The sequence below is a fragment of the Buteo buteo genome, chromosome 1, assembly GCF_964188355.1.
Source record: "Buteo buteo chromosome 1, bButBut1.hap1.1, whole genome shotgun sequence".
NCBI lineage: Eukaryota > Metazoa > Chordata > Aves > Accipitriformes > Accipitridae > Buteo > Buteo buteo.
The window spans coordinates 12,664,302-12,676,359 of record NC_134171.1 but is presented as its reverse complement, the minus strand read 5'-3'; the positions used below and the strand labels follow the sequence as shown (position 1 = coordinate 12,676,359).

Here is a 12,058-nt window from a genome sequence, read left to right as displayed (position 1 = left end):
AAGCTATTACCCAGCTGCAAGCCCTGTTAAACACAGGTTGTGTGATGTCTGCATCGGTACATGAGTAATCGTGTCGTTCCAGCATCTGATGGTCCTACTGCTCTTGAATGGCCCATCACCTGAGTGCTGGAAGATGTGTTTCCTATGAGTCCTCCCCCGAGTTTTGCTCTGCTAAGAAACATCCATACAATCTATAGCGTGTAGCACACAGGTGGATAAGCCGCAGCAGGAAGCAGCCTGTGCATAGCTTACTGTGTCCCCTGGAATGTCTCACAGGAAGCCAAAATGTTCACTAACTGCATGCAGATCACTCAGAACTGCAGATCAGGCCCATCTTTAAGATAGCAGACTTTACATTTCTTGCTCTGGTTTATGGAGTTCTGCTGTTGTGCTACCACTGCAAATAAACCATGCTATAGAAGAATGTTTTACTGTTCTTATCAAATACATGTGTAGCCTTTTTCGATTATACCTTGAAATATCTTTTCATGAATTTTTAGGGAAGAAAGAGAATGCATTTATCCTGGTAAACACAGATGGTTCATTTCTGGGGTTTTTTTTCCCTTTCCTTAACACTTTTAACAAAGCACAAGTTTGGATTTTAACACACACACACACACAAATCTCTTTATGACTGCAAGAACATAGAGGGCTCCTCCTCTCCTGAATTTGTACAAAACACATTTTGTGCTTCTTCTTAATATGTTCTTGAAGTAGGCATGCACTGAGATCCCAGAATTCATTCTTCCACAATCCTGTCTGTAGCCCAGTAGTACAATTACAGGGAATTCTGTTCTAGCTGTGCGCTACAAAATGTTAATTCTTTATATATGCAGAGTCAGGAACTTGAAATTTATATCTCAAGTAAAAAAGTTGTGGTGACCTGTTTTCTCTGGATTATAGCAGTTTTGGTAAACCAGTTATTTTGGACAGTGCTTCCCTTGAATGATGACCTTGAACTGTGTCCTCTTGTATGTAAATGTCTCAAAGAGTAGCTGACATTCCTGGGCTCCCTCGAGGCTGGGTTATAGTAAAAAAGATTTAGGAGTCTGAATAAATTTCTCCATAGATCCACAGATCTTCTGCCAATCCGTGTCTTCCTGCTTAGGCATGGTGTACCTACCTTTATGGATACGCATTAGCCTGTTGTCTCAGGTTGGAACAGGATTTTTTTTTTTCCCCTTGAGATAGCTAATTTGTACCAGAAAATAAAAGATTTTTGACTATATAGTTCTTCTACCTTTGTCTGAAAATACCTTAGTTACCTTAGCGTACTCTTTTTGTTGCAACTTTATTCTTTTCTGGCAGTACTTTTATAAGTCATGAGAATTCGAAGAGTAATTTTAGACTGGAACTTTTTATCTTTGAAATGGCCTATCCTCTTTGGGCTTTCTGCCTGTACTCTTTTCATACCTTGATACAGTTGCCGCCACCATCCCTCCTGCAGTGTTACTCTCCAGTGGTCCCATTGTATTAATCCTGGAACTGCCTCTTCAAAGTAAATTGGATCATCTTTAAGGTTCAGAGAATTATTTCAGGTTGTTATTACTGGGCAAGTCACTGACCTGATATTCTTTCCTCAAAGAGAATAGACTAGGTTCTGTTTCCGTCATACATACTTGTTCTGCATGATTTCAGTACATCTGGCTGAAGTCAGTATTTTAGTCTTCAGTTTAATTTTTTTTCTGTCAAACACCTCCAGCAAATTAGGTTTCACACTGTCCATACTAGTCCCCTTAGAATTTTAATTAGCTCTGTGCTGAATACCCAGTACAGTGCAATTGTATGTATTTGATTTCTACACAATTATTTGTCAAAACTGAATTGCTATGATTCCAACTTTTGTAATGCATTGCTGTATATCTGCAGGCGAAGCAACATTAGGGGGGAAAAAAACTGATCAAGTGATTCAGATGTCACTATAAAATAGATAAAATCTCAACTTTAGTCTGTGAGTGTGGTCTGTGTGTCATAGGCTTATGCCCTATCATTTTTTGACTGGTAGAGAGGGAAGGACAGCAAGGTAGATATGAACCCTTTTTTACTTGGTGTCCCTTAGGACCTGATCCAGGCATATCATTCTGTGCCCAATATGCTTGGTGATGCCAAAGACATAGAAAGCTGTTCCACAACCACAGTAAAAGTTCTCATATCATGTGGAAAGCTGAATGTGTGAAAGCAAAGTAGCCGCCTCTGGCTTCGTACCATGTGCCCTCTGACTTAATGACATTCTCAGTGGGACTGGGACATGGGCAGGCAGAGGGTGGGCACTCTGGTTATGGCAGCCTACTGTGGGCACCCGTCCCTTGAGGACCGTTCTGCCTCCCGTGGCTTGGAGGAGACCGCAGGCTGTGGGCCACCTCAGCCAGGGATTTGGTTTCTCGCTTTTCTCTCTTGCTGAACCCAGTCATGCTCCTATGAATTTCAGCCGTGACTCCTCTGGGCGAGGAGTAGGAGACAACAGAGCCCACCGGGGAGCAATGAACATGTTAGAATGGGGCTATAGGGCAGAAATCACTGCATAGGCAGTCCTCAGTGTCACACTGGGAAGGACAAAGGTCTCATCCTGGTTCTGTTGGACATGAGAGCTGTTGCATGTTCCCAAATGTTTGAGTGATGCAGAGATAAAAGGCAGGGCACCTTCAGCCCTGTTTGTTAAAGGAGATTGTTATTCCAGTGAAAAAAAGGAGTATAGAGTGGAAGTCCTCCCACCAACCATCTGTCCTAGGGAGGGCTTCTTGGTGAAGAAGGGATAGGTGCCTTAGATGTGTCTGAGTCCCCTTCCAAATGTGAAAGGCAAAACTGTAAATATGGAGAGACCATATGGTGCAATTTGATCCTATATAGAACAAGTGAGACTTCATCCAAAGTGATTTAATTTTGGATGTGACTTGCTTTGAGTTTCACTAACTAATGTTTTCCTCTACTAACATTTTACTTGTGCATACTTTTTATACTAGACATTGCCAATAGAGGCGTGTAGCACAGATACCATTTTTCATTGTAGATTTTTCAGGAATACGAAACAATTTCCGGAGAGTGCACACATTTGAAATATTCATAGATTTGTGTGTATGACGTACTGCTGACCAAGTACTGACTTTGGTTTTATTCATTCAAAATTTAGTGATCCTTGAAAAAAGAGCTGGAGGAGTGGATGGATACTTTTATCAAGTACAAATTCTGGTAGTTGTCCATTGCGAGTCTTCCAGATTTCAGGCCAAATTGTTCTCTTATGCAACACCAGGCTCTGAAGTCAGCTCTTCTTTTTCTGCATAGCTGAGGAGGTGTTGTTAGTACTTGCTGATGAGCCTTTGCGCTACTTACCTCTTTTTTTTCCCACCTTGTGGGTGGTGATGGAAAGGTATAATTGTTGGGCTTCTGTCACTGCACGGTGCAGTGTCAGAAAGAAAACTAGCATCACACAGAACAGACAGAACTAGCCATGTTTTTTCAAACCTAGAAAAATATTTTTAATAGTGGCAGGTTTCCTTTAGTAGCTAATGAGCACCAAAAAGAACAAAAGGATGGCAGAGAAGCATTGAAAATGGATAGTTAGTGCTACAAAGTGGGTGTTTTTTCAGAGTTTCAATGCTGAAGCCTTTAGAAGAGAGCACTTACAGATGTTTGATTTCTTTCAGGTCCTCAGATTTTGGGACGTTATACACAAAGTTGAATCTACAGCCTGGAATTGCCACTGTTATTGACAATTTCTACATTTGTCCTACCAACAAAAAAAAGGTATGTGGCAAAAAAAATGACTTTTTATAGTGCAGCTAAGATTCTGCAACTATGTGAAGTGTGTTTTACAGGTTTTCAAAATATAGGGAAGTGGTTTTCACAAAGTTGCAGGTTACCTCAGGTGCATTTTGTGACATATGGAATTGGGATATTTATTTCTTCCTGTATAATTTAGAAAGGAAAAAATGCCTTGATGGACTCTGAAAACTTCTGAGGCCATTGACTTCTGGCAGTTGAGCTTCTGTGGAGTTTTCCATGGAAAAGAAAAGGACTTCTTATAGGTTTTCACACATCCACACAAATTCTGGGACTAACATTCAACCTCTTCAACCTTTATGCACAATTTCAAAGTCCTTTGCACGTTCCTTAATATAAAGCACAGGGATTGGGCAGGCTGTCATTGAGAATGATGTTTATCCTGTGTAAAACCTTAATTAAAAAATAAAAACACCCTCTCCTTGAGACTCTTTCTTAAAAAATGTTCCTGCATCATTACTGAACCAAAAAGCTTTTCATGGAGCCTAGGAAGATTAAGTGGACTTTATAAGTGCGAGCAAAATCGACCCATTGAGTGTATTTACAATGGATGTTATATTAGAAGCAACAGGAAGAGCGATTATGAGGGAAAAAAAACCCAACAATAACAACCCTTCTATGTCTGCAAAATGCCCGTGATTTAAACGGCAAGAATTGTGAAATGCATTGTGAATAACACAAGCACAGTAGGTCTTTCATGAAATAAGAATTTTCTCTTGATAAGGGCCTTTTAACTCCAGTGTAATACAGAAGCATTGATTTCATGCAGAGACCACTGATTGGAAGGACACTGTTAGTTGTGTTTATCTGTCTGTTCTGCTTAATCAAAAATCAGTGGAACTCGGCGAGACTGCCTGGATGATTAAGTACATATTTTATTTCTCTTGCAACGGTCACTGGAGTTTTTTTGCCAAAGCTATGCTACACCTGAGCTCGGTAATATATTTTTAATCTGCTGCAACGTCAGAAATGATTTTTTTGTTTCTTGAAGTGGAACTACCACCAAGCACAAAGTTTCTGTAGATTGTGTGTCTCAGAGATAAGATCTACTGATGATTTCAAGTCCTAAAGAATAAAACCAAAAATCTTTACCCATCTCAGTTTCTGGAATAAAGGCTAAATGCATGAGATGGATGAGAGCCCTGTGGAGGATTTTTCCCAGCTTACCCAGCTACAATGTAAAAGCCTGCACAAGCACAGGGGGAGTCAGTGACAATGTGGTTGTGCCAGTTGTCTGGCAAAATAAACAGTTGTAAGATCACTGCTGAATTTCAAGCTCGAAGGACACACCAATGTTCACCAAAAATCTCATTTAACCCTATCTTAGAAAAATTGTGTTCTGCTCAAGGCAAGTTGGAGTTCTTAGAGATACAAACCCTGCTTACTAAACTAATATCATATTGGAGTCCTTCTGTTACAGAAAGTCCCTTTGAGTCATTAAATACGCTATTTTTATGCTGAGATTTGCTTCTACAGGGATGTTGTTCAATAGTATACAAACAACAAAAACAGCAGAGCAGAAAGGATTTCTAGGGCCTGTAAATGATGCCAGAGGGAGATATTTTTACATGCGAATGTACATACATATATGGGTACATGGTACAAAAATGTGAAAGCATTGGGGTTAAATGCTGTAACCAACAGCTTCAGAGTGGTCTTGGAGGTGTTGCAGCCACATGTGCCAGGTAAGGGGGAATTCTCCATGTCAACTTCGACAGTCATCATGGGAACTTTTCTGGTGCTGGACATTTGATTAGGACACTAAGACTACTGGCTGATTTCACAAAAGTTATTTAGAAAGTTGGAAGAACATGTCTCCCTATCCACCCATTTCAGCAGAATTGCACTGGGGTGGAATAGAACATTTAGAGCTCTGGCTCCCTTTTCTGAGCTGAGCAGAATTCTCGGGGTTTCTTCTTGGTGTTACCAGACTTCAGATCATTATGGTGCGGGTTTTCTTCAGCAAGTTCACATCTTTTGAAATGTGCTGAAAATGGGAACTGGAGTGCTGACCGTGCATACTGGAACTGAGCATGCGCTTTAAATTTAAAGCATAAGTAGTCCCATGCTATGACTTAGCATTAGGGACTGGGAATATGCATGAAGGCAAAGATAAAAGACACTGATGGGGATTTTTTGAATACTTTGCATATTAAGCATTATTCTGTGCTTTCATTCCATTTACCCATTGTAGACCTCATCTGTGAAAGAACTGATACTGCAAATTTAATGCTCATAATTTCCACCTCAATGTCATCAGAGCATTAACCTCACCTGATTTTAGCTCTGTGGAATTCAGGTGTCTAGTCAAGCCCCCTCCCTCTACAGTCAAAGGAGGAATGTGGGTACCTCCAGGCAGTTCATTCTGTTAAAATCATAGTTCTTTGTACTTATGAGAATAAGATTGAATGATCTTGTGGAGGTTGCTATAAATGGCTTTGTGACTATTGTGGGTCTGAACAGAGTCTCACTGCAAAGACATACAAAGAGATGCCATGGTTTAACCCCAGCCATCAACTAAGCAGCACACAGCTGCTCACTCATTCCCACTGCAGTGGGATGGGGGGAAGAGAATTGGAAGGGTAGAAGTGAGAAAACTCATCAGTTGAGATAAGAACAGTTTAATAATTGAAATATAATAATAATAATAATATTAATGAAAATCGTAATGAAAAGGAAAATAACAGAGAGATATAAAACCCAGGAAAGACAAGTGATGCAAATGAAAACAATTGCTCACCACCAACCGACTGATGCCCAGCCAGTCCCTGAGCAGCGGCCACCCCCCCCAAGGCCAACTCCCCCCCTAGTTTTATCACTGAGCATGATGTCCTATGGTCTGGAATATCCCTTTGGTCAGTTGGGGTCAGCTGTCCCAGCTGTGACCCCTCCCGATTTATTGTGCACCCCCAGCCTACTCGGTGGGAAGGTGTGAGGAGCAGAAAAGGTCTTGGCTCTATGCAAGCACTGCTCAGCAGTAACGAAAACATCCCTGCATTATCAACACTGTTTCCAGCACAAATCCAAAACATAGCCTCATACTAGCTACTATGAAGAACATTAACTCTATGCCCACCAAAACCAGCACAAGATGGAATTTTTTTTGTTTTGTTTTGGAATGCGATTAGATGAAATATTTTCTAGAAGGCTCCAGTCTACTTCTTGGACTGACATTATTTCTTCAGTTTATGTCTGCCGGTATACCAGCTCCTGGAGTGACTTAGAGTTTCACTCACAAAAGTTTATACTTCTTATCTTCCCTACCCCGTTGTTTAAGAATTTAAAATTCAAAAGAATTATAATATTGCTCATGAAGTGCATTAGCAGATGCAGAAGGTAGAACAGCATCCTTTTCACATAGTGCTACAAGGAAAAGGGATTATATAAAAAAAAAGAGTAAGATCACAAGGTAAAATATAGGAATGCTGGGGGCTTTGAATTAGCTGGTGGAAAGACAGAAATAATTTGTAAAACCCACTAAATCTGTGCAAAGAAGTGGAACATTCCTTTTCTCTCTTACCCTCTGATAAACAAGTTGCGACGAGTAATGTTCATAGGTCTAAGAGAAGAATCAGGAAGGAGTTGTTGTGCCAATGTCATGTCTACACAATCTTTTGACGGTTGGGGTAAATTCACTCAGTCTGTATCTTTTTCTGGCTGAACGCAGCAGAACTCTGATGCAGAAATTGTGTTGCTGGGGTTACCACAGGACTCAAGCTATGAAACCCAGTTTTGACAAGAAATTATGACAAGCCTCTGAGGGTAGAGCTTTAGAGGGCTTTGTGTATCCCTCTGAATGGGCCTTTCTGATGAAATCATGGGATGGAGGCGTGAACCGTGGCTGTATTGTTTGTGTTTCACAGCTGAATTGCAGTCAGCCAGCAGCACAAGTGGAAGACATTTGCACCTACCCACAAAAGACTCACCCTAAATGCTGTGAATCAATAGAGTAATAGGGGAGGTAACACTGTCATTAAGAGTTCACATGTCCTAAGGATGCATTAATATTAGCTTTGCATTCTGGCTGGCTTTTAGTGTATTATAAACCTGCAACTAAAGACACTGAGACTCACTCTGATATGGTTTTGGAAAGATGCAGAGTATAATGAAGGTGAGTTCTCCTATGTAAACTCTCTGGTGCTAACTTCTCCATTTGAAGCACTTTTTCATTGATCTGTGACATTAAAAAATACTCTATGCAGGCCATGAAGTGCTGTGCATTGATAAGGGATGTTCCTGCACTTTAAACAACAGAACTTATGTAGTTATCTCCTTTTCAGTAATTACTCTATGCCAATAGCATCAAATAGTGAAGGCATCCCATAACGTACCATGTAGGGGAAATAATTTGATTTGTATACTCTGTTTTCCAAAACAGCATTATAATTGTGATTTGGAAGTGATGCACATGATTCATGGAGTATGGGATTATGCTTTCCATAGTGTCAATCTGGAGTCAGCTGAACAAAGTAAATTCTTTCTACAGAAGACAGAAGTTAGCAGAACTCAGCTTCACTAAGCTAAATTATTGACCAAATATTTAACGTTTTTATAGGGCGTATATGCGGTTGGATGTAGAAGTTATGTATTTGCTTTAATTCTGTGTGTGTAATGTTGCTGGGGAGGAGTTGAATGAACATACTAATTTTTTCCCACATTCAGCACATATTTTAATTTTCATTGGTGCTAATGCAACTGATGCATCCATCCTTCTGTTTATGTGCTTCTGGAAAAGAGGCAGCTAAGCAGCGTATATTGAGGCTTTTCATATTAAGAGAAAATAAATGTTGATTGTGCATACACTGACTTATTAGTTAAATGGGTTGAACACTTACATTTCCCAGCTGTCACAATAACCAATAGCTGGTTTTCCATTCTAAAAGGTTAGATGACAAATGTGTATTCTTGCTTGACAAACCATGCAGAACACTTAAGATAGTAATAAGGATATAGGCTATCCTGTACCATATTTTAACTCCTGATACTTTAAAATAGTATAAATTACACATGATCGGAAAAAGGTATTTGCCACAGCTATAAAAGCATTTCCCAAGATGCAACTGGCTTGAGCAATGTTAGTAAGCACTTACAGGTAAATGCAGCCCTACAGCATTTTGACATTTGTCTTTCAGAGCAAAACAATTGGTAGTGCAAGTTGTCAAAATGCAGTATGACTCCATTTACTTTTAAGGAATAATTCTACTCAAGAATCAATTTCCTTAGAGACCATACCAGAACATCCGCAAACATAGAGAGCAGAATTATCTTACACTTTTATTAGTAGAAGTTGTCAACTATGGAATATTCCTTTCAATAACCTGAGTAGTTACTTCAGGAAAGTTTCACTGTGAAATTGCACAATATGAGTCTGTATGTTGTGATGCATCATCTCTCTACCGTGATGCATTCTTTCCTTATAAACAGTGTTACCATTCAGTTTTATTCTAGTGATGCACCACCAGAGTACTGATGTAACCTGACTGCATCATTTTGCTTAAGACTTCTGTCCAGGACTGTTCAGTTCATCTTCAGATTTTCCAACTGCTTCCAGAAGTATGCCCAGTAATTGAATTTTTTTTCCACCCAGTTTGCTTTGTAAGTGGATTGCTGTGAGAGGCAGTCCTATATAGAAATCCCTGATGAGCAGTTGCCTAGTTGACAGCCAGGAAGCTATTAAATACAAGTGGAACTCAATAGGTTAAAACAGTCAGAGCTTTCACTGAGCTCTTAGCTAGGAGTCACCATCCATGGCAGAGGTTCATGTAGCACCACCAAAACCAAGCCATACAGGGGGAAGATTTAATGGATGCTATTTGATGGGGTGTGAGTATGCATATGTGGAGAAAGTATGATGAAGCTTTGAGAAACAGAGAATGGAACAGTTGGAAATTAAAAATATATATGGAACAAACACTAGGAATCTGGCTATTAGAAAAGTATTTGAGCTATTTACTGGCTAAATACAGCTTTCCCTGTCTAACTGATTCCTGCTATGTTTGAGAAAATGGCTTTTTTCACACTTCGTATGTAAACAGGGCTGCATCAAAAATGTGTAACTCTTATGTGATTTTCATATTCTAACTCCTTGTAACACCTCCAATAAGTCAAAGGTAGTAGCAGTGTTACTGTTTTGTTTAAGTATACCCTCTCTCTTAAGCAGTAGACTATGAATGCATTTTTTTATATATGTTTGGTTTGATTTCCATAAAAATTTTGCACTTTTTGTGCATTTCTCCATCCTGGACTTTTACATACGGAGCTAGAAAGGAATCCGCAGCTCTTGTTGATTAGATGCATTGTTGTCTTTGAATACCTTTTTGCATGCATGTCTACCAAAATATTGAACCGTGCGTTCTGATGCTGCCTCTAAACCTTTTTGTTTCAGTTCTGCTCCCTTTGACCTACAAATGTTTTATAGTCCAGCACCTGGAGTAGACTGTGGTCAAAGGCTGCACCTCATTTAAGAAAAGGAAAAAAAAAATTCACAAAAAAAAAAAAAAAATCAAGAAGCTTGGCTAACAATACACGTGAACAGTAGACTGCCATGACTAGTGTGTAGGTTTGCCATAGTATGTAGGATAATTACTCATCAAGGTAGAAGGAGGGTGTGTGGGCTAAATGAGTGCACACTTGAACAGACAGTCTGTGTTATTATTCTATCCTATAATTTATTTGGTGCTTAATGTAGAAATCTCAATTGAAGTTTTTGAGATTGACCTTCTGCTGTGATTTTGTAGCCTAATGTGCAACTTTCCTATTCTTTTGTGCTCAGGCATACAATTATTCTAAGGAAAAATAGTCCTGTCTTTACTGCATGCTTATTATAGATTCTTTTGTTCTGTTTTTATGAATTTCCTGTCTAAAACTCATTAATCATAAAAGCAGACCAACAACTACCAAAAAGCCGTAATGTTAAATTAAGTTTACTGTAGTGAAGCCAAAAATAAAAAGACTAGTTGGTGGGAGTACAACATAAAAAAGATTTATGTGATAATGGAAAAGACCTGTGAGCAAGTGTTAAGAGACCATTGTGCATATGATTCTGCACTTGAGAGACATCCATTTCCCTCCCAGTAATTCTGGGAAGAGAAGGAATCCAAGCATCATATTTTCAGCAAGGTTTTATTTCCTATCATGATGAGCAGGGGTCATTGCTTGGAGAAATAGGAATAGTCAATCAAGAACATATAGTAGAAAGCAGGTCTGAAGCTACCCTCAGCACCTGAGGCGATGTGTGCTGCCGAGTGGGTGGCTGGTCAGAGAGGAGCTGTAAACGGGAAAGTGTAATGTTCCACACCAGAGGGGTTTTAAGATTTGGGATTTTGATTTGGTATGTCTGAAAATAGGGGCAATTTTGGAAAATTTAGACCAGGCTGTCATTTCAAAGCTCTTCATTTTAAAATGCAGATTGTTATACTGAGGCCCAAATCTATATCTGAGCCATACGCCAGAGAAGAATCTAGAGCGGTGGTGGTAGATTTGCTGTGCAGGACACCAGGCAAGTTGTGTGTTTGCCTTGTCCAGCTTGCCCATGGGCTCATTGACCTGAAAGTACTTCTCAATTCCTCCTCTGCTTGAGATAAGAACTAGGGGGTAAACCAAAATCAACTAATCAACAAAAATTGTCTGTGGTTGGTCTCTAGACCTGAGTGAGACCTACGCTTTTCTCCAGCATGGCAGAGACTTTCTTGTGTCCTAGCTAGAGCCACAAATGTTTTCTAATTAGTAGCTATGAGGATCATGCACATCTTTTTTTAAGGATGTACATTCCCATAAGAATATCATGCTGGAAGATTTTCTGATACAATATGGAACTCACAGAATTAAATATAACAAGGAGGCAAATTATGATGTATGGGATAGTGTCCAAAGGAGAAAGTGTCCATATGAAGAGTGCATAGAGAGTTACCAATTCAGGGTTGCGTGAAAGCTGTGACAGATAAAACCAGAAAGGAAGAGGTGGTTATATTAGCAGTGCTGAATCGTTGCAAAAGGAAAGAGGAGAGAGAGAAGCTAATCGTAAAGAGGAAATGGTAAAGGATTAGTAGCAAGCATCTTATGGTACTTAGTAAGTATTTAATTGGTTGCCCAGTATGCTAGGAAGAAATGGGTACAGGTCAGTCTATAGAACAGAGTCGAGTTTCTGCTAAACTGGCATACACAAGATGAGGTTTTTCTGTGATTAATTTAGATTATTTATAGCTATTGCAATTATCCGGTGTGTTGAGATTCATCTAATTATTTACTGAACGTCACAACGTGCCTACAGGCATGTCTCAAG

General features: G+C 39.6%; 1 protein-coding gene across 5 annotated transcripts in view; it reads left to right on the top strand.

The window, feature by feature from the left end:
• Positions 1-12,058, top strand: part of SORCS2 (sortilin related VPS10 domain containing receptor 2) — a 587,964-nt gene that overhangs the window by 321,733 nt on the left and 254,173 nt on the right. For all 5 annotated transcript variants that reach the window (XM_075022616.1, XM_075022608.1, XM_075022603.1 and 2 more), the window contains exon 3: positions 3,642-3,741. In XM_075022616.1, coding sequence (XP_074878717.1) covers positions 3,642-3,741 — 100 coding nt within the window. The remainder of the gene's footprint in view (positions 1-3,641; positions 3,742-12,058) is intronic.